Source organism: Mesocricetus auratus, unplaced genomic scaffold (genome assembly GCF_017639785.1).
Source record: "Mesocricetus auratus isolate SY011 unplaced genomic scaffold, BCM_Maur_2.0 Super-Scaffold_100007, whole genome shotgun sequence".
NCBI classification, from domain to species: Eukaryota; Metazoa; Chordata; class Mammalia; order Rodentia; family Cricetidae; genus Mesocricetus; species Mesocricetus auratus.
In genome coordinates, this window is record NW_024429191.1 from 64,735,929 (window position 1) to 64,758,617 (window position 22,689).

The 22,689-nt window shown below is 38.6% G+C and overlaps 1 protein-coding gene across 6 annotated transcripts in view; it reads right to left on the reverse strand.

The window, feature by feature from the left end:
* Positions 1-2,463: 2,463 nt before the first annotated feature.
* The window catches only part of Rps6kb1 (ribosomal protein S6 kinase B1), a 43,337-nt gene continuing 23,111 nt past the window's right edge, over positions 2,464-22,689 (reverse strand). For 2 of the 6 annotated variants that reach the window (XM_040749407.1, XM_040749408.1), the window contains exons 6-15: positions 21,166-21,223; positions 19,676-19,776; positions 16,904-16,994; positions 16,656-16,746; positions 15,101-15,208; positions 14,198-14,260; positions 13,962-14,039; positions 10,154-10,261; positions 7,545-7,657; positions 2,464-6,409 (exon numbers count right to left, since the gene is read on the reverse strand). In XM_040749407.1, coding sequence (XP_040605341.1) covers positions 6,172-6,409; positions 7,545-7,657; positions 10,154-10,261; positions 13,962-14,039; positions 14,198-14,260; positions 15,101-15,208; positions 16,656-16,746; positions 16,904-16,994; positions 19,676-19,776; positions 21,166-21,223 — 1,049 coding nt within the window. In that variant the 3' untranslated portion in view covers positions 2,464-6,171. Of the gene's footprint in view, positions 6,428-7,544; positions 7,658-10,153; positions 10,262-13,961; positions 14,040-14,197; positions 14,261-15,100; positions 15,209-16,655; positions 16,747-16,903; positions 16,995-19,675; positions 19,777-20,326; positions 20,574-20,674; positions 20,836-20,935; positions 20,979-21,165; positions 21,224-22,689 lie in introns of those variants that run through there. The other 4 variants (XM_040749410.1, XR_005878370.1, XR_005878371.1 and 1 more) reach the window with 4 other exon arrangements.

Consider the following 22,689-nt stretch of genomic DNA (forward strand, 5'->3'; position numbering starts at 1 on the left):
ATTTTTTGAGTATTCAGTTACAATGTATATAACTTTCTTACCTATTGAGAATTACTGCCAAGTACTTGAACATGTTTACTTGGCATTAAATCATCTTCCTGGCTTTGTGGTGAAGCTTAGTCGTGATAGATAGGGATGGATGAGAGAAAGCAATTTGTGATTAAAATTTGGCTGTGAAACTCAGCTGAAATGACTTCCTATTGGAAACTTATATTCAGCCCTCTTATGACACTATTTACCTAATAGCTGTTCTGGCAGCTTGGTCTTGTAATATGATTAAATAACAAAGGAAGTTTGTAGAAGACTGGGGTGTGTTTTTTGAGACGTCAATGACTTAAAAATAGAAAATGAGCTGGACATAGTAGCAAACACTTTAATCCCAGCACTCAGGAAGGCAGAGGCAGGCAGATCTGAGTTCCAGGTCCACCTGGTCTACAGAACAAGTTTCAGGACAGCCAGGTTACACAGAGAAACCCTGTCTAGATTGGGGGGTGGGGGCTATCAAAATGGGTGAAAAGGCACTTGCTGCCAAGCCTGATGACTTACACCAATACATGTAAGTTGTCTTCTGACCTCTACACACATGTAGTGATGCATATACATACACGATACTCTTAAATTGAAAAAAAAATTAAATATGGCTCTAGAGCCAGGTGGTGGTGGCATATGCCTTTAATCAGGAGGCAGATCTCTGTGAGTTTAAGGCCAGCCTGGTATACAAAGCTACAGAGAAACCCTGTCTCGAAAACAGAGAGAGAGAGAGAGAGGGAGGGAGGGAGGAAGGGAGGGAGAGGGAGGGAGGGAGGGGGAGGGAGGGAGAGAGAGAGAGAGAGAGAGAGAGAGAGAGAGAGAGAGAGAGAGAGAGAGAGAGAGAGAGAGAGAGGCTCTAGATGCGGTGACATGCATTTAATAGTAGGACTCAGGATGCAGTGGCAGGCAAGTCTTGGAGTTCAAGGCTAGCCTGCTCTGCATAGTAAGTTCCAGACAACCCAGGACTACATAAGGAAATCTTGTCTCAAAATAAAACCAGAAAATGTAATAAGGTTATGGCACTCATCAGTAATGAACTGAAACATTTCTTTTGCTTCTGACTTCTCAAAGGAAGGAATTATTAATTCTATAAATTCAGACCATACCCTCTAAAACAATTATTGTACCAGAATTAAGAAATGCTGTTAGGGGCTAGAGCAATGGCTCAGCAGTTAAGAACACTAACTGCTCTTCCAGAGGACTTGGGTTTGATTCCCAGCACTCACACAGCAGCCAACAACCATCTGTAACTCCAGTTCCAGGGAATGTGATACTCTCTTCTGGCCTCTTTGGACACTGCACACATGATGCAGACATACATGCAGGCAAAACACCCATACACATAAAATAAAATAAAAAGCATACAAAAAGAGTCAGGCCCACCAGGGACTGAGACTATGGCTCTGTGCTAGAGAGTTTTGTTAGAGACAGGGCTTCCTTGTGTAGCCCTGGCTGTCCTGGAACTCACTCTACAGAACAGGCTGGCCTCAAACTCAAGAGAGTTGCCTGCTTCTGCCTCCCAAATGGTGGGAATAAAGGCAGGCACTACCACGCCCAGAAAGAGCTTTTGAGATTTGTGTTGGTTGTGATGAACAGTTACCATGTGGGTGCTAGAAATCAAACCCCTGACCTCTGCAAGGCACAGCAAGTGCTTTTTGACAGTGGAACTCTCTTTACCCCAGCATTAGCTGTCTTGCCTACCCCGGAATCAAAGAGAGAGAGATATTACCATATTTTATAAACTGGTAACTTCTGGGTTGGCAAGGTAGCTTAGTAGATAGAGGTGCTTGCCATCAAGCCCATCTGTGGGACCTATATGGTAGGAGAGAACTGGCTCTTACATATTGTGCTCTGACCTTCAAATGCATGCAGGGGCATGGGTGTGTAATTACCTTTTTTTTAAAGGTTAACTTCAGCTGGAAAATTTCTGTACACCTTAGCAAGTGTGATAAAAAAGGCCTCAGTGATGGTTGGTTACCACCCAAAGTGGCTATCATACACTAGATATGACATTTGCTAAATTTGAGCACTACATTATTTTGTGCATGAATATTATCAAAGGTAGCTATGAGGTGTAGTGTAGGCAAATTGTTGATTATTAATATACAAAGTATTCCCACAATTTTTATGTGAAGATATATTCCACATAGCTTGTTGCATATTTTTAAAAGTCAACAATTCGAGTATATTCAAAATAGCAAAAATGTTTAACATTTACTACATAAAGTCAACACTAAAATTTGTTATATATTTAAATAACTCTAGTTTCTTAGGAGAAAGTTTTATAACTGTTTCATACAAAAGTAGTTTATTAAATATGAGAACATGAGCATATCTAACATATTAATGAAAAAATTGTACATCTAGTATGTATACTATAAATATGTATACTAATTTTTCTCAGGTAATAAAAAAAATCACTTCTATTTCATGTTCATTCAAATTTGCATTTAATTTCTATTTACATTCATTCAATCTGAAATCAAATATCTTAATACAGTAAACTAAATACAAGGTGAAAAGCAGAAAAAGTGTTGCCCTCATACCACTCCTAATAAGGCAGCTGAAGAACTTATTTAATAGACACAAAGCCAACCTGGGGTAGAAGCAAACAGTTTAAAGAGCAAACACTGTCAGAAACCCATCCTTTAGATGCTTCTCCGGAGAATCCAGGGAAATAATACTTGTGCTGTAGTGTTAAGAGTCACATGTAAGCAACAGACCACAGGTCCTATGTGACAAATATCATTATGACTATTTTGTCCAGCTAATTAGTATCTGTTCCTACAACAAATGCAGATGTTTGGATATTGAATCTTTTGAGGTACTAACCATTTTCAAAGTCCCAAAATCATTCTTCATAAATTCAACATTTCTCATGGGAATAATCTTCGATCTAGCCCTTGTAAGCTAGGAAATATACAACTGAATAGTTTTTTAAAAAGGTCCTAAATTAATTATGACAACCAAAGCTCAAGATATTAATACTAAGACATGTTTTGTTTATAGTTGTTACCTATGGTATAGAATGTTGAATTTATGGAGTCTCTCACATGCATCCTTTCCCCAAATCTCAAACTATCTTCTAGCTCAAAAACAGTATGGGGGAAAAAAATCCTTGAAGTTAAGATCATAAAAGGGGGAAAAAAATAACAATTTCCTAAAGTTCTGGTTCAAGTTCAGTAATTAATACACTGTTAATCACAGCTGGTTTATAAATACCAGTTTAGTTATTCTGTAACACTACAAACCTTATAAAACAAATTTAGTAAACTTCAGTTCAGTGAGTACATTTTAATAAAAAAAACAGCATGTAGAAAATAAAAAAAAAATCCTGTGATAGCTGTTTTTGAAGAAATCAAGTAATGAAAGAAAAAGCACTTCATCTTTTTTATACACTTACCTGATACAAGCATGAACATCTCTTTTAGAAACTCAAATATCAACATATACTTTAAATTATGCTTCAGTTTTTACAAATAAATACAGAGTAGGCCATATTGCATAGGCATGTGCTTTCTGTCTGTGACACTCATGTGACACCTGACATGTTTTCACAGTCATAGTAGGGATATCCATTTATGAAACAATTTCTCAATAAACTTGCCACAGCATGAGAAATCAATTTCACTTAATGTGATAGAAAACCTATACAGTGTGTAGATGGAAGGTGTATTATAATGCTTCTATGCAAAAAAGTTGCAGTATTTGCCATTATTGCTGGCAGTACTAATATGAAACAGTTTAACTACAGGGTGGTCACAGTGCACATATTACTAACAACTAGGGCTGAGGAAGAATTGTTTGGTGTAAAAGTTTTACTGGAATTTGGCCAGGCAGTCAACGCTATAGTTAGTAAACACATTTGGAAACAGATTATCAGAGTAGCACAAGCCATTTGCAGTCTGAAATGATTCCTATATGCATCACCATGGGTTGTTTCTTCTGGGGGGGTCTATTTTTAAAGATACTACAAACTATCAAAGGTTACAATTTCTGCCTGTGATCATCACTGCAGCTATTGACTGCTGCAGTTACAGTTCTCAAAGGCAGCTACAGTCAAAGATCCAGAAGGAGATTTAGATGATAAACAACTTCTCCGTCCAGAGATGAACCTTTCTCAATTCTTTCATTTACTGCCACAATTGAAAGGCTGTATTTCCAATCACCTATCATGGCTTTTTTTTTTTTTTTAAGATTTATATGTATTTTGTGGGCATTTTGTCCGAATGCTAAGCATACCAGGAGAGGACATCTGATGCCATGGGACTGCCATTATAGATAGTTGTGAGCCACCATGTAGGTGCTGGAATTGAAGCCAGTGTTCTTAACCACTGAGCCATCTCTCCAGCACCTCAAGGTTCTATTTTTGCTCACTTAAAATTTCCTCCCATCTCACTCCAATTGCAATTTAAAGAAGCAAGGTCTTGGTTTCTCCTGACTGACTCTGACCTCTGACGTGCATAAGGAATTTTATGGCTTGGATCCTATGAAGAACACAGCAAGAGCATCTGTGTAAAGAAACCCTAGGGCTGTAACTACACCAAACGAGCTGCACAGACTGGAGACATGTAAGACCAACAAAGGGAAGTGACAAGACTCGCACCGTGACCATCCATCTAGACCAGTGTGCACTGAAGTATATTGTGTAAAGCTCTGCAGATATTATGCCCTCTCACCAGCTAGTCATGGAAATGCTCCTTAAGGCAGGAAGTATTTAAGAAAGGTAAGGTTACCTTTATTTTTATTCTTTGTACCTGTAAATCACTTATGTAGATTTTGTTACAATTTCAAAAACAATGTCTTGTTAACATGTTTCCTAAATTAAGCCACTAAGTTTTCTTATTCACTATGGAAGACATTCATCAAAAGGCCATCAAATATTTTTACAATTAAAAAATGTAGCCCCAGTATAGGAGGGAAAAACACTATTTGTTTCTCTTTTTTAAACTCTTGAGGGAAAAAATGTTAAAGAAGGTAAACAGCAAAAACAGTACAAAGTAAAACTGAAAGCCTTACTGATACACTGAGAAGAGACTGACTGAGGGTAGACCATGGGCTACCCTCTTCCCTGCAGGTCTCTTATCTCCCCTGCTTACTGCCCTCGTGATGCACTTTAGCCTGACTCTCTTCAGTCCTTCCTTGGTCATGGGCTTGACCCAAATACTGGTATAAGAACAAGTGACGATTTTTCTCCAGGGTAGTACAGGCCCAGGACAAGGATGCAATGTAGAACATATAACTTCTGCCTGTCCCAAGGCTTGAGGTTAAGCCTAGCACACAGCAGTACTGCAAGTAGAAATGATTAAACAGACTTTTTGTTGTTGTTGTTTTTCGTTCTAGTATTACAGACAGGTATTGCAGCTAGGTTACTAAAATGAAAAACAAAAAACACCCCAGGTCCACCCCAAGCCCTCACAAGAGCCACAGCTGTGGTTAACAATGATTCATTTGCATTTTATTTCATCAAGAGAAGAAACAGAAGCTGGCTTTCTTCACACCAACCAATAATTTTGCATTTTAAAGTTTGGGATGTTTTCCATAATGAGCTGAATCAAAAATCTATTTGAAAAATATATATTTATATAAAAAAAAGATTCAGGTTGTTTGCACGTAAAACATCAATCGATAAGTCTCTTTTGTCTTTGATTCCGTGTTGCTGGACAAAGTCTGGCAAAGCTTGCATGCTAATTTGTCCTTAGTTGCAAGTATTGCAGCAATCTCATACTTTGCCTATGAAAGGATAACCCTTCTTTGACATCTTCAGGCTTCAACGGTGATTCAGAGACAACATCCTACCCTTAATACTGTCAGTTTGGAGCCATCAACATGAAAACCCTTGCTAATGCTGAGATGTCACTAGATAGGAACCAGTCATTCGATGTGTCTGTGGGTTCCACAATACTATTTTGTTTGAGTTTTGTTGTTGTTGTTGTTGTTTTTGTAAGTGGGTTTATTTTTTTGCACCATTGATTGATTTTTTTAAAAAATCCATGTTTATTTTTTCCTCCATCCAAAGCATTCTAGGTAACAGCACTGACTCTTTAGGACTGCCATTTTCTCATTTTATCTGGCAGGATGCTCACACATCCCCTCCCACGATTTTTGTTTCCTTTTTTCATCAATAAAAGTATTGTTTCATCATAGATTCATACGCAGATGCTCTGGTCGTTTGGAGATCATAGGAAAAGCTTGTTTTTTGTATGGCCCAGAGTTTGGCTGTCGGATTGGAAGTGGTGCTGATGCCTCCCCGCTCATTGTCACATCCATCTGCTCTATTCCACTTGTTTCCATTGGGTATTCCACAGGTGTCTGAGGATTGGCCGTGCTGGCTGAAGCACCTCGTCCCCAGAAATCTCCAGGAGAGAATTTTACCGGGCTTTAAGACAAAGGAGAGCTATCATTCATTTGTCTCAAGGATCACCTTAACAAGAAATAGGCCCCTCATGTTTAAAGGGAGGGGCAATGTGACTTTATTTTTATAACTTTATTTTCATGTGAACTGTCACAAAGGCAAAGATTGAGCCATCTTACCCATAGACAAATAGCTAGTGTGTCCAAACAAACCTCTCTGCCTCTGCACTTGACCCCTGAAACCTTCAATGACATACTGTTAAGTCATTTTACTCTCCCATTTAAAACAGCTTCCCATTGCATTTAAAATAAAATACTTTCCCAAACCTCTGCCATTTTCCTCATTTACCACATTCCAAGAACTCCCACTTCTTATTTGCAAGAAAAGGCATGTGTACTGGCTGTTCTTCTGCCTGCAATACTTCTGTAACTTCTTTTCTTTGCATGGCTAGCTTTCTCCTTATTCCTAGAAGTTACTTCACCAGGGAGGCTATGCTGACCACAATTAATGGAAGCCTCCTCATTCTTCTTTCCTTTCCACCACCACCTTCTCTGTAATTTGCACATGTGTGTAGGTGCACGTGGCACTTGGCAGGTAAATACATTTGTGTATATTTCAATCTTGGTTTATTCTGATCCTGGCTTGATTCAAAATAAAGGAACAATTCTGAATTATAGATAATACATCAAACATGCAGCACATAATAAAATGTTGATAAATGCATAAAGAGGACATTTATTTTGGGCAAACTATAATGTATGAGAGGACCAGTCTTTTAAACAGAAAATATAGATGTGCTTACATTAGGCAAAATATGATAGACATTTTATTTATGTAACTTACATGCATTTCTTAAACTATGTTCTTCTAGGCTTAAAAAATGTTTTCCTTGCAAGCACAAAGACATGAATTTAATACCCAGAACCCATATAAGAAAAAAAGTGGGTGTTGTGGTATATGGCTGTAATCCCAGCACTGAGGAGGAAACTGAGGTTTCTTGGCCATCCCTGGCTAACATACTAGACAAGTTCCCAGGCCAGTGAGAGAGGCAGACTGCCTGAGGAACACTACCCAAGGCTGTCCTCTGTATGCACCTGCAATTGCAAACATTGAGCATGCATATAAGTACATAAACAAAGAGTAAAAAAGTCTGAAATACCTGACAGGCGTTCGTGGGCTACCAATAAATCTTCGAGGTGATCGGATTTTTGGTTCAAAGGAAAACTTTTCTTTCACACTTTCAAGAACAGATGGAGCCACATATGTGAATCCCTGAAAAACAGCAACAACATACTACAGGATGACACATCAAAAAAAAATGGATTTTTAGCCAGGTGATGGTGGTAGTGGCAGCATATGCTTTTAGTCCTAGCGCTCAGAAGGCTGAGGCAGGCAGATCTCTGTGAGTTCGAAACCAGCTTGGTCTACAGAGTGAGTTTCAGGACAGCCAGGGCTACACAGAGGAACCCTGTCTCCAAAAAAAAAAAAAAAAAAAAAACCAAACAGGCCTTTTAGTCTGACACATCAACCGAATGATGTACAACTAAAATCAACAGTGTGCATATTCTTCCACATCCTTAATCTCACTTTTGTACCTTCTGATTTTTGTAAGACTGGGTCCTACATACCACTGGTTGCTTCAAACTCACAGAGTTACTCTCATGAGTAACAGGACTAAAGGTGCACACCATCACATCAGACATTTTTATACTTTTTAAAGCCTCATATGTTAGCTATCAAAATTTTATCAAATTATTAGAAATAGGGGGAAGCCAGGATATGATGGCACAAGCCTTTAATCCCAGCACTTGGGAGGCAGAGGCAGGCGGATCTCTGTGAGTTCAAAGCCAGCCAGGTCTACAGAGCTAGTTCCAGGACAGCCAAAGCTGTCTCAAAAAACAAAACAAATAGGAGCGAAAATTGTAGCTTGCACATTAAAATATTGACTATAAAAAATAAACATAAATTGGTACATTATCAGCCACACTGTTTATATACATACATTACATACATATTCATATGCACATACCTGTAGTTAAAAAATCTGCTAGGATTAATACTTCCAAAACAGTTGCTCATAACTAAGCCAGGGTACAATTAGAATTCTCTGACTTAGTACATGTGACCTTTCCACTTTCACACCAGTAACTATAGAATTAATTTTTAAATTTTGTATATGCATGTATGTCTGTGTGTAGGTATATGAATTTGAGTAAAGATGCTTGAGGACAAGAGGCATCAGATTCTTTGAAGCTGAATTACATGCAGTGTGAGCCACCCAACATAGGTGCTAGGAGCTAAACTCTGGTTCCTCTGAAAGAATGTGACACACACACACTATAATCAATCATTGAGCCATGAGTGTTTTGTTTTCTTTTTTTTTTTTTTTTTTTTTGGTGACGTGCCAACATTATGAAAATCCTACCATACAGGGAATAGACACTGTAGTGTCAGTTTCAGTTCTGTCTTGAATCTTGCTATTAGGTTCCTGGCTTTCATTTTCTTGCTGCATGTTCCTTTGCTCAGCCATTGGTCCTACTGCCTACCTGCTTTCCTGCTCATTATTAGCTGAGCGAACGTTATGTATCACAGGAAATAAGACTCACCAGGCTCTGGGGTTCAAGAGAAAGGTGTAGTTTTGTATTGTATACTTGCAATTTCAGAGGCCATTGCTCTGTGTGTTCTGGTGAGCTAAAGACAAAGTTGGATTTTATTCAATTTTAAAATTTCTGAGTTGGGCGTTGGTGGCGCACGCCTTTAATTCCAGCACAAGGGAGGCAGAGGCAGGAGGATTTCTATGAGTTCGAGGCTAGCCTAGTCTACAGAGCAAGTTCCAGGACAACTTCCAAAGCAATACAGAGAAACCCTGTCTCAAAAAAAAAAAAAAAACCCAGAAACAAACAAAAATTTCTATTAATTTTTAATGAGATCTTATCATATATTAAATATTTGTTAAACTTGAGGTTGTTAGAACTGAAATATACAGGTAAGTGGGACCTTAATGGTTCATATAGTTTTATGTTGTTTTGTTATTTTGTGTGTGTGTGTGTGTGTGTGTGTCTGTTTGTCTGTGTGTCTGTTCTGGAGACTAAATTCTAGGCTATATGCATATTAAATATATGCTCCCAGCTGAGCTATGCCCATCACTATTTTCAGATTATTTTCTAAAGAGACCTTGGACTAGAGATATAGCACACAGACACCACTTCAATGAGAACTAATACATTTATTATCAAAGATGAAACAATGTTTTGTTATCAAATATTAATTAACATTACAAATCCCCTGCAGAGTCAGGTTGATAGTAAGAATAACTTTTTTTGTTTTGTTTTGTTTGAAACATGGTTTTTCTGCATAGCCCTAATCGTCCTGGAACTTACTCTGTAGACCAGGCTGGCCTTGAACTCAAGAGACCAGCCTGCTTCTGCCTCAGGAAAGCTGAGATTAAAGGCCTGTACCACCAGCACCCAGTGATAATATTCATAATTTATGCTAACTGCTTTGGGAATGAAATAATTTTGACTAGTTTTTGTTTGTGAAGCCAAAAATCACTATCACTCAACCAAACATGAATCACTACAAAGAATCAAACATTCTTACTGTAATTTCTAAAACGGAATGTTACATTATAAAAGTCATTTTGTAGGAACCAATAAGTTATCAAGGAAATGGCTTAAAAGCAAAGTCACCCAGATTTCACACATGAACTTCTCATTGATCATCTTCATACTTAAATCTCTTATGTCGACTTGGAACTCTTTCACTTACCAAAAAGACCTGGTTGGCACTTTCACTGAGAGTTGAGTCATCAGGGCTGTCAACAGGTGTCTGACGTGTAAACTTTGAATCAAATTGACTCACATCCTCTTCAGATTGCTTCGTAAGAACAAAATTATTAGAAAATGGTGAACCATCTATATTATTCCTATCAATCAAAGGTGCCAAAAGCTCTATACTCTGCACAGAATAATCTTAGCAGCCACAGACAAGGGAAAAAATGCAAGTAGAAAGAATGCCAATCAGCCGGGCAGTGGTGGCGCATGCCTTTAATCCCAGCACTCGGGAGGCAGAGGTAGGCGGATCTCTGTGAGTTCGAGGCCGGCCTGGACCGACAGCCTCCAAAACAATACAGAGAAACCCTGTCTCGTAAAACCAAATATATATATATATAGTACCGATCATTTTTTATTTTTAGTGTTTATTTTATGTATCAATGCATTCTGACTGTATGTCTGTACATCACGTGTAAGCCTGGTACCCACAGAGGCCAGAATAGGGTGTTGGATCCCCTAGAACTGTAGTTACTAATGGTTGTAAGTCACCATATAGATGCTGGGAGTCTCTCCAGCCCCCAACATCATCTTTTTGTGTGTGTTTGGTGCCTGAGTTCATACTTAGGGCTTTATACTTGCTAAGCAAATTACTCTACCAGGGAGCTAAAACCTACATTTTCAAATTTTATATCTAAATGAATATAGATTTAAATATGTAACTACTCTTACTAAAACCCTGAATATCAATTCCACCCTAATAACACTTTAGTGTATCTAGTCCAGTCAATAAATTCCTAGAAATAGCTTGCTCTGTGGCCACTCTCTGTCTACACTAAGTGTGGATAACTTCTGAAGAGTTCAGACAAATCAGAGATAAGATGATGCAGTCAGCAGCAGCTCAGGATGTAGCTGAATGGTAAAGTGCTTGCCTGGGCACATGCAACTCCTAGTGTAAACAACCCAGCACCAAACCCTTCCAAATCCACAGAGTCCTGAAAGTCTTCTTGTGGATTATTTCACCCCTTATACTTCTAAAGAAGTAGTTTGGTTTTTTTTGTTGTTGTTGTTAAAGAATAGTATCATCTAAGTTCTAATGATCAGATTCCTTTAATTTCATCTCTTTCATGATGTGTCTAGTCAGACTCATGGGACAAATATAGTAAATATCAAAAAATGAGGTTTATGTTGAGTGTGGTAGTACACACCTGTGATCCTTGAACTCCAGAGATAGGAGCAAGAGGATCACCATGATCCTTTTCTTAAAAAAAAAAAAAAAAAAAAAAAAAAGGCAGGTGGTGGTGGCAGCACTCAGGAGGCAGAGGACAGCCTGGTTTACAGAGTGAGTTCCAGGACAGTCATGACTACACAGACAAACCCTGTCTCAAAACAAACAAAATCAGAAAAATATTGCTAGAGTAGGAATTATTTCATTATTTTGAAGAATAGTAAAGACTCAAACATTTAGCCTGCCTTCCTGGTATCAAACAATTGATAAGTCTGCTTTATGAAAAAATTCTGGTAATAAAGAATGAAAAAGCCAGGTGTTGGTGGCACATGCCTTTAATCACAGAACACTTGGAAGGCAGAGGCAGGAAGTTCTCTGTGACTTCGAGGCCAGGCTGGTCGACAGACTTGAGTTCCAGGACAGCCTCCAAAACAACACAGAGAAACCCTGTCTCAGAGGGGGGAAAAAAAATGAATAAGAGAGCCAGGCGATCATGGCACGGCTTCAGTCCCAGCACTCAGGAGGCAGAGGCAGGCAGATCTCTACATACTGACTGCCAGGACAGCCTCCAAAGCCACAGAGAAACCCTATCTCGAAATACCTAAAGAGTAAGAGAATGAGGCTACTGTGTAAACCCTGGATGAGAACAGGGAACTGGACTAGAGTTTCTCACCTCAGCACTACTGACACTTTGGATTTGATTTACTTCTTTTAATTTTTTTATTTTATGTGTCTATGTGTTTGCTTGTACCTATGTCTGTGTATCACATGCATGCCTGGTGCCTGCGAAGGCCATAAGAAGGTGTAAGAGTCCCTAAAACTGCAGTTACAGATAACTGTGAGTCACCATATTAGTTTTGGGAATTGAACCTAGGTCCTCTAAAGGAACAGCCAGTGCTCATTTTAACTGATGAGCCATCTTTCCAGCTTGTGGTCTTGGTAAGTCTTTATTGTAAACAGCTGCCGTGTGTGCTATAGGTACTAGTTCCAGGACCCTCCTGCAACATAACCAAAATGTTTCTAGGTCCCAGTTTAAGTAAGAACTATTGACTTACAGGCATTCATCAATGACTACTAACAGCCTAAAAGAAATAAAACTCTATTTTAAGTTAGACCTCTTTATTAAAGCATACAGCATCAAGAGTTCCAGCAAGTAAGTTCCTTGGTTACCCAGTTTTTGGACATAGAAAATGACACCATGGGGATAAAATTAGCAAAATTAAGATGTAAGGAATTTGGGGATAGAAAAATGGGTGAGCCATTAAAAGCAAGGGTTACTGTTCCAAAAGACCTGGGTTAGGCTGGGTGTTGGTAGTGCACACCTTTAGTCCCAGCACAGAGGAAGGCGGTCTCTGTGAGTTCAAGGCCAGCCTGGTCTACAAAGCCACTGCCAGGATAGACTTCAAAGCTACACAGAGAAACCCTGTCTTGAAAATCCAAAAAAGACAAAAAAAAAAAAAAAAAAAAAAAAAAAAAAGACCTGGGTTAGATTCCCACCATCCACATGGTGGCTTATAACCACTCATAACTCCAATTCCAGGGGATCCAGTGCCCTCTTCTGACTTTCATAAGCATCAGGCATACACTCACATACATACTGCATATCATATGTATGTAGCAAAATACTCATACACCTAAAATAAAAATGAAAACAAAATTTTTTTAATCTGAGGAATTCTACAGAATAGATGGAACAGTTTCTTCAATAAATCTCCAGAAGATATAAAAGGAGATATCTGTAATATAGTAAGAGAGCACCTAAACTATGTATAGAATATGAATCCTTACTGAAAAAAAAATTGGTGAAAAATGGTCAACCTTTTAGGTGACATGATGGCTTAGTGGTTATGTTTATATTTATGCAATATGACCTAGTCATTTCTGAAGTTGGGCAGTAGGTATCTGACTTAATTATTCTCCTTATAGTTGTATTTTGTGCATGTATGGCTGTGTACTATGTGCATGTCCTAGTGTCCATGGAGGTGGAAAGAAGATGTCGGATCCCCTGGAAGTAGAGTTAAGGACTTCATTGTGAGCTGTTATATGGGTGCAGGGGCTAAAAACTTGTATCCTCTGCAAGAACAAGTGCTCTTAAGTCCTGAGGTCAACTCTCCAGCCCCATGTATGTTGACATTTTAAAGCAGGTCATCTTATGCTCTGTGACCAAATAGTAATCAGCCTCATTGTCCTCTTCCTCCATCATATCCCAAGAAATGGAGAAAGTATATTTTCTCAGGTTCTGAGGGAGAAGATAGAAGCTAAATAAACACTAAGGTATTTAAATTTTAAAGTTAAAGCATTTTTATAGAATGAACTATATATTCACTAGCCCTTGTTGACATTCAAACCCCTGGATCCTCAAAAAGTTATCTTATTTGGAAACATTCACTATAGAGTCATTAATAAAGACACTATCATACAGGAGTATACCACTATACCTTACTTTAAAATTTTACCAGCACTGACATGTCAATGAAGAGCACTTGCCTGGAATGTGGGAGTTCCCAGGTTCAACACTCCAGTGCTAGAAAACAAAGGTTACTGCTCTCCTATATTACGTGCTTTTGTTTATACATACCAACAGAGGCTTAAAGGGAGGCTCCACCTTCCGAGCTAGAAGTTCTTCCCAGTTAATGTGTCTGAAAAATGGATGTGCCTAGAAAAAGTCAAGGGAGATAAGTGAAATGACAATCCACTTTTCTGAAGTTACAAATCACAAAAAAGCTAAACATATATGGATACACACATATAACCATCACAAATAAGCACCATTAGCATTATGTTTCCCCAAACCCCAAACATCTCAGTTCCTACTTGGACTTCTCCAGCATCCCCAGGACCAGCTCCAAGACGAGAAGCAGCATTTCTTTTCAGCAGCTTTAGGGAAGAAACGAAGCAACAATGAAAATCCTGAATTAATCAAGTTGATTATTCTTCCTTTATAGAACATGGTCCCTATTTGTGCTCAAGAAGATACAACTTATTAATACCAAATAATGTTTGAGAACAAAAAAAATGTACTTTGATATAAAAAATTTTCAAGTTGCCAGGCAATGGTGGCACTTGGGAGGCAGAGGTAGGTGGGTCTACAAAGCAAGTTCCAGGACAGCCAGAATTGTTACATGTAGAAATCCTGTCTCAAAAAAACAAAAAACAAAAATTGTAAGTCTTTTCTGTTTAGTACCTATATATGTCTCTAATCAAAATAGACATTAAATTCTTGGATGGGGAGGGGCTCATGAGGCTCCACCTTTCATGAAGGAGCTTTGGCAGTTGATAGCTGCTGGGGGAAGGAGTCATTTTTCTATGGGATATGGCCACTGGTATAATGCCCATGCTCAAGTAGATGACTCTATACTCATAGTTATGTAGGCAACACTAACAGAATTGCGTAGGTTATTTAAAAAAAAAAAGGAAAGCATGAAGTTGGGAGGGGTAAGAGGAAACTGAAGGATGGAGGTGAAACCATATACACAAATAAAATTCTCAAACAAATAAAAAATATTACATATGAGCTGGGCGTAGTGGTCACATCTTTAATTCCAGGATTCAGGAGATAGAAACAGGCAGATCTCATGAGTTTGAGTCCCCCCTGGGCTACATAGTGAACAACACAAAACAAAAAAAAACAACCAAACAACAACAGGTGTGTGTGAGTGTATACCAGATTCTATCTCATTAAGCCTTACTGATGAGGTTGCCATTTAAGAACCCTACCTTTTTAAGCAGATCTCGAGCTTCTTGTGTGAGGTAGGGAGGCAAATTAAGTTTACATTTGAGGATTTTGTCAATTGTTTTCTTTCTATTCTCTCCAGTGAATGGAGGCTAAGGATAGAAAAAAAAGCAGAAAAATTAGCATATAAAAACAAATTCTAGATAACAATATTATCTAGTTCCTGAATTGGACAGTTACACATTGAGATTAGAAAACATGTTTAGAGTCAGGATTGGTAGCTCATGCTTTTAGTCCCAGCTCTGGGACTACCTAATCTACAGAAAGTTTCAGGACAGTCAGGGCTATTTAACAGAGAAACCATGGGAGGGGGAGGGGGAGGAGTATGTTCAGAAACAGTTAACTCTGAGATCCATGGCTTTGAGCAGTGATACATAATAGCAATGCCCAGGAAGTGTTATGTGGCAAGTGAGGCATCTCATTTTATGCTCCCATTTCTCCCTCTGCATTTCATTAGATTGCCATGACATAAGCCACTCAATGTGGGTTTGTGCATGTGTGTGTGTGTGTGTGTGTATATATATATATATATATATGTTTCTCTTATTGGTTGATAAATAAAACACTGATTGGCCAGTAGCCAGGAAGGAAGTGTGGAAGGGGAAGCTACAAGACATGGAGAATTCTGGGGAGAGGACTCAGAGAGACACCAAGGGAGATGCCATGTAGCCCTTGAAAGAATAACATGCTGGAGCAGTCTCTGGTAAGATAAAACCAGGTGGAAACACTTAGATTAATAGAAATGGGTTAATAATTATAAGAAGCCTGAGTCACTGGCCAAACAGTTTATAATTAACATAAGCCTCTGTGTATTTATTTGGGACCAAACGGCTGTGGCCTCGGAGGGAAAGAACTTCCATCCACATCTCAGATCCCTTGTTCCAGCAGGCTGTGAGACACCAGTGTGATGGATGCTGCAAACTAAACTAGGGCAAACCTGGCTCTTCAACCACTGAGTCATCTCTCCAGATGTACATAGGTCATTTAAATAAAAATAGGTTTTCAAAGTATGGAACTCCAGGACTGGAGAGATAGCTCAGCAGTTAAGAGTACTAGCTGCTCCTCAAGAGGATCTGGGTTCAATTTCCAGACCCACATGGTGCCTCACATATGTCTGTAATCCCAGTTCCAAGGGATATGACACCCTCACACAGACACACATGCAGGCAAAACACAAATGCACATAAAAGAAAAATAAATACAATTTTAAGAAGTATGAATCACACTAAACCATAAGCTCACATTAATGCTAAACTACTGATAATAACCTAGAGGTAGAGGCAGGCAGATCTCTTTGAGAGTTGGAGGCCAGTCTGGTCTACAGAGTGAGTTCCAGGACAGCCAGAGCTACACAGAGAAACCCTGTCTCAAAAAAAACAAACAACAACAACAACGAAATTACTGATAGCAAAGCTTTGGACTTTGAAAATAACTCTGCCAGGAACATGTTCTGAAAGCACAGCAAAGTTCTCTTACTAGAATGTCTTAATAATTATTCGGCACAGACCATAAAACATGCAGCTTTTAATGTGCACCTACTGCTCCAGTCAGCATGTCGTACATTAACGCTCCCAAACTCCACCAATCCACAGCACGATTGTGGCCACTTCTCATCAAGATTTCAGGGGCCCTAAAATGAGAAAAATAACATGTCTTAATATTTACCCACTTTTATATCATCTGAATAAAATCATTAAACTAAGAAAACTAAGATACTATTTTAAACCAGGTAAAAGTTAGATATTACCCCCAAACCAGTTATATTTCTTTTAACATGCAGCTCTCACATGTATTCTATTGTTCCACAAAATGTGTGTGTGACTGTTCCATCATGAATAGATTCTTTGCATAGTCCAAAGTCTGTTAGTTTCACATGACCTACAATGGAAGAGTATAGCATGATTATTCTGAGAATTTCAAGAATATGTAGTATTTGAACATAGCAAACAGATAATTCCTCCTTCCATTTAGTTTATCCTTTCTAAGACTTTTCTTAAATATGTCCAGAACTAGGTGCCTTTATCTATTATGGGGTAGTAACTACTTAAAGACAGGGTAATACCAGTGATATAATCAATGCAGTAAGAAGAAAGTACAGAAAATTCTGAAGATGTCTAAAAGCTCTGGCTTTATCTATATGCAGAATTCTGTTACATCCTGAGAAAGTCTCTTTGAAAGTCTGGTTTAAGCAACATATACCCCAATGAACATTTTGTATTTAAACAAAAATTATGACATACATCAACTGTACTATTTCTTCACAGTATACATCAGTCTCAGAAAGTTACTATAATGCTTACTATGTCTAATACTATCAGCAGAACAAATTAAATTATTTACTGCTAAAAGCTTCAAGTGAAGGGAAAGAAGTAAATTTTGTGCATCAGATAATCATTTCTGTTCCAGAAGGTGGAATTCTACCTTACACAAAGGTCATTTCAGGTAAGTTTCTCTCAGCCGTCATTCAATTAATCAGTGGCTCAACAACACCAAGGGCCCTAACATTCAAGGTTCCTTTCAGACAAAAGACAATGGCTCATTTATTCAACTGTGAACATCTACAAACTGATAGAAAAAAGAAACAGGGCTATATTTATCTTTTATTTTCTCATGTTTAAAATTTTATTTTTGTGTATGAGTAATTTTGCCTGCATATATTCAAGTGCAATAGGGGCCTGGTACCTAAATAAGTCATAACTAGAGTTTCCAACGGTTGTGAGCCAATATGTAGTGCTGGGAACCCAGGTCTTCCTTCTGTAGCACAGCACATGCTCTTAACCACTAAGCCATTTTTCCAGTCCCTCAGAACCCTTTTGAGAGAGGATCTGGGTTGGCAGCCCTCCTGGCCTTGAACTCAATTACCTACCCAGGCAACCCCTGAATTTGATTCTCCTTATTTAGACTCTGCAATGCTGGAATTATAGATGCGTGCCATTACATCTGGCCATAGCCTTTATTCTTATAGAACCAAATGGTACATCCAAGTTTATGGATTTAAAAAGTTATTTTACTATTCTACCATTCCTTTATTCTATCCCTTGCCTTAGAGCTGAGAATCTGAAGTGCTGGGGCCATAGCTTGATGGTAGCATGCACAAAGAGTTCAGTTCTCAGAACAGAAAAATAATTCTAAAGGAATACTTCAAAATCAACAACAAAGAATTCAGAGTCAGAATCTAGGTTTGGGATGGGAAGGTACGAATACAGACATGGTACCCACAATGCACTTTGTCTATTCTATCATTTTTTCCATTAAAAAACAAACAAGTTTTGTTTGTCTGAGTGTTTTGCCTACATGTATATATGAACAATATACATGTGCCTGGTGCCAGTAAAAACCAGTTCCAGAACACATGGACAAACATTATAAGCTACCATATAAACCCAGACCCTCTGCAAGAACAGCAAAAGCCATCTCTCTAGTGCCTCACAAACATTTTTTTTGTTTGTTTTTGTTTTTGGAGACAGGGTTTCTCTGTGGCTTTGGAGGCTGTCCTGGAATTAGCTCTTGTAGACCAGGCTGGTCTCAAACTCAGAGATTCGCCTGCCCCTGCCTCCCAAGCGCTGGGATTAAAGGCGTGCACTACCAAAGCTCAGCTTACAAACAAATTTTTTAAAAGCACCACTTAGAACATTTATATAAGCCCCACCATTTTCTGCCTAAGAGTTTACATTGGTTAATTATCTCATGATAATTAGGGTCATCCTAAGGATCATCAAGTGTTCGCAACCTTGAAGATGCCTTGGTCTTCTAGTTTTTTCCTTGAGTAAACTGCAATCTTCCCAGTTTAGACTACAGCAGCAGAAATGGAGCTGCAGGCACATGCAGCTGCAGCCAACACTTACTTTGCAACTATACAACATCCTAATTTCTCTGATTAACCTATGCCTTTAAGAATTTTGTTACTACCAAGTTTTGCTTTTACTACTTACGTATTTTCTGTAATTAAAAATCAATGGCATAGGGGTTGGAGAGATGGCTCAGAGGTTAAGAGCACTGACTGCTCTTCCAAAGGTCCTGAGGAGTTCAATTCCCAGCAACCATATGATGGCTCACAACCATCTATAATGAGATCTGGTGTCCTCTTCTGATATGCAGGCAGAACACTGTAAACATAATAAATAAATAAATCTTGCCTGGCGTTGGTGGCGCATGCCTTTAATCCCAGCACTCGGGAGGCAGAGGCAGGTGGATCGCTGTGTGTTCGAGACCAGCCTGGTCTACCGAGCGAGTTCCAGGACAGCCTCCAAAGCCACAGAGAAACCCTGTCTCGAAAAACCAAAAAATAAATAAATAAATCTTTAAAAAAATCAATGGCATAAATCAAAATTAACATTTGAACTGGCTTGGGTAACACAACATTTTATATAAGATTTTTTTTCTCTAAGTTGTAAAGAATAGCTAATCTCTCTAACTCTGCTTAGGTTCAATTATAAATACCAAATCCTTAAAAGTACCAGCAAGTCTTACAATGTTATACATACTCTAAGAGAGAAATTTGCAAAGGACTGACTGACAGCAGATTATCTATTATGGAACTGTTCATGACAAAGCTCCACCTTGGTGACTGAGCATGATGTTCTCCGGCTTCAGGTCTCTGTAGATGATCCCCTTTTGATGCAAATGCCCCAAAGCCATGGAGATTTCAGCCAAGTAAAAGCTGGAAACAGAAGTGATTTAATAAAGATTTAAAAAGCAACCTACCCAAAGTAGTTATGTATGGAATAAAATTCCTTGAAAGAAACAGACATGCATCAAAGACCAAATTAGTGGGGGTGGAAGAATGTACTGGAAAAGATGGCACAGGATGATGCTACAATGCCGAGGGACTTTTGCCACTCGTTTTCGTCAGACTATACCATGTTTTATTTTCCATTAGAACACACTGCTAACACTGCAAAATGGTCCAGTCTATTCTAACTATTACTGATTAGGTTCTGCTCTCTCTGTGTAGGAATTAAGCCAACAGTCATTCACATCAAACAAATTCCTCCCACCCTCCCCCAACTTTAAGAATCCACAGGAAATAGGGACTTTGTTATCCTCAGAGATCATGTCTTGATCCAGATAGCCTGACCTGTGGAAGCCCACTCATCCCTTACATAATATAGCTGTATATTTATAGATAGCAACGCCCACAGTATCTGCCCACCCTCTTGCCAGCCAGCCCACAACTATATATAAACTGTGTGACACTCAAATTTATCTACCTCAAAAGAATAAAGGGCTGGATCAACCCTGTCTGGAATCGAAAAGCACAAAGCACTGCAACACTGGCTGTATAACAATGTTGCAATCCTGCAGATTACTCCAGGATGGAGAGGGTGTGTCCTAGAGCACTGAGGCAGTTTCACAGCCAGCAGGACCACAGCCTCCAACAGGGCTCAGAGAGCCTTCTCCAAAAAAGGGCACTTCATCCCTAAGGCTCTTAAATGCAGCTTCTGTGTTAGAAAAGGCCTGAAATTAAACAATGGAATGCAGTTTGGTAATTAAGATAGAAAAAACATTTAAGTGTTTTCTATTCAATTAATGTGTAGGTCAAATTGATTTACTGTTACCCAATACAGTCACTTCACAAAAGGATGTGTATATTTTTAATTTGAAGCAGATGCCATCTTACGAATAGGAGGGCAGATCCCATCCTGGCTATAAAATCAATCCACAGATGTGTGTTCAGGGTTATCACCTCCCTAAGACTGCACCTTGGGAACTGGAAAGTCTAAAAAAAAGAGGAGATGATTTCTGATACTTTCCATTGCTCCACATACAAAATTTCACTGGAAAACCACACTCACCCACAACCAAGACAGGCAGCTTACCAATTCAAGGAAATTCTGCAGTGAAGAGCGGTCCACCCAAGGCCTGGGGGCAAAGGAATCATGTGACCTCCAATAGCTGCCCAGTCCCAAAGTTCCCCCTTGACTTCTGAGTGACTGACCGGCTCCAGATCAACTTATTGAAAGTGTGGCTGCCCACAGTGGGAATGTAGTTTTGCTTTTAATTACATGAAACATTACCTGAATCCATACAACCACAAAAATTTACTTACCAAGCTGTGTCTTCCATGAATATTCCCTCTCTTTCTAACTGCATAAATAGTTCTCCTCCTATAAAGGAAAAGTATTACGAATAAATATCTTTGCTTTAACCCTCTTCTAATGAGTTTGCACTTTCTTCTACATATAAGATTAACTCCTTAAAAATTAAAAAAAAAAAACTTAGAATTGGCTTGGAATTACAGCTTTTATACCTGCAAAATTCAAAATACATACAGATTTCAGACCTAAGGTTTAAAAAGTCTTGACTAAAGTCTTTCTAGCACTTTTTCGATATGTAAAGAAAATCAGTACACAATTAATTCACCCAAATTTTAGTGAATGTGACTATTCCCCATTTTCAGAACCTTTATATAAACTGAATGAACCTGACAGTGGCATAATTTGAGTATCAAAGTAAATGGTTTATACTGTCCTGAGTTATCTTAAAATCCAGGAACCTATAATGATATACATAAATGAACAGTTAAAGTTTCCAAAAGAGAAAGAAAAGCTTTTTATAAGTGAAAGTGGCATGATGGAATAAGAAAAACCACTTGGCAAACACCACAGCTAACTGTTGCAGTCAAGAAGCAATGGATGCCAAAACTGAACCTGAAAGCCTGATAAGATGAGATACTCAAGTAATCCCAAAGCATCTCCTCGAGAGATACTTATTAATTCCAAAGGGGAAACCTGGCAGACACCACCTTACCCATGTGACCACAACGAACTTCAACAGCAGTGGGACGAAGATCTCAATACCACACCCCTGTTCTGAGCTGCTGAGAAGGAACACCATGTCGCTTGGACAGTCCCGTCAAAAATGCATAACCTGAATCTATTCCCAAAGAAGTATCAGATAAACCCAAATTGATGGCATTCTACAGAAATTGTGGTATACTCTTTTTAAAAATGTCAACATAATGACAGAGAGACTAAGGAACTGCTCCAAATTGAAGAAAACTGAAAGATATTATTATATTAATAGTAATTTCCAAATTATTTTATAGTTCTAGTTACATAAGAAAATGTCCTTGAGTGTAGGAAGTGAATGCTGGGGTTTGAGTTGTAAAAAATCTTTTAATAGTACAAAAAATGTTCACTACATATGTGTGCCGATGTGTATACACACATGCATATGCATGAAGGGGGAAGTAAGCAAATGCAATCAGATGACAGAAAGTGGGGATCTAGGTAAGGGGTGCAGAAACTCCACAGAACCTTTGTACAATTCTTAAAGTCTTCTATATAAATTTGAAATTATGAAACAAAGTCACAATGTTAAGTAGCATTAACAAAAAAGATGTGAAATTCTGCAGCTTTCAGGTCCATGTAGAGAGGTATGTATGACAAAACCTGTTCTTAAATATCACAGGTATGCCAGGCCTGGTGGCACACGCCTTTAAGTCAGTTTGAGGTCAGCCTGGTCTACATAGTGAGTTCCAGAACAACCAGAGCTATAAAAAGAGATCTTGTCCAAAAAAAAAAAAAAAAGATAATTCTAGGTGTATTTGCTGAATTGGTGCACAGCTGTG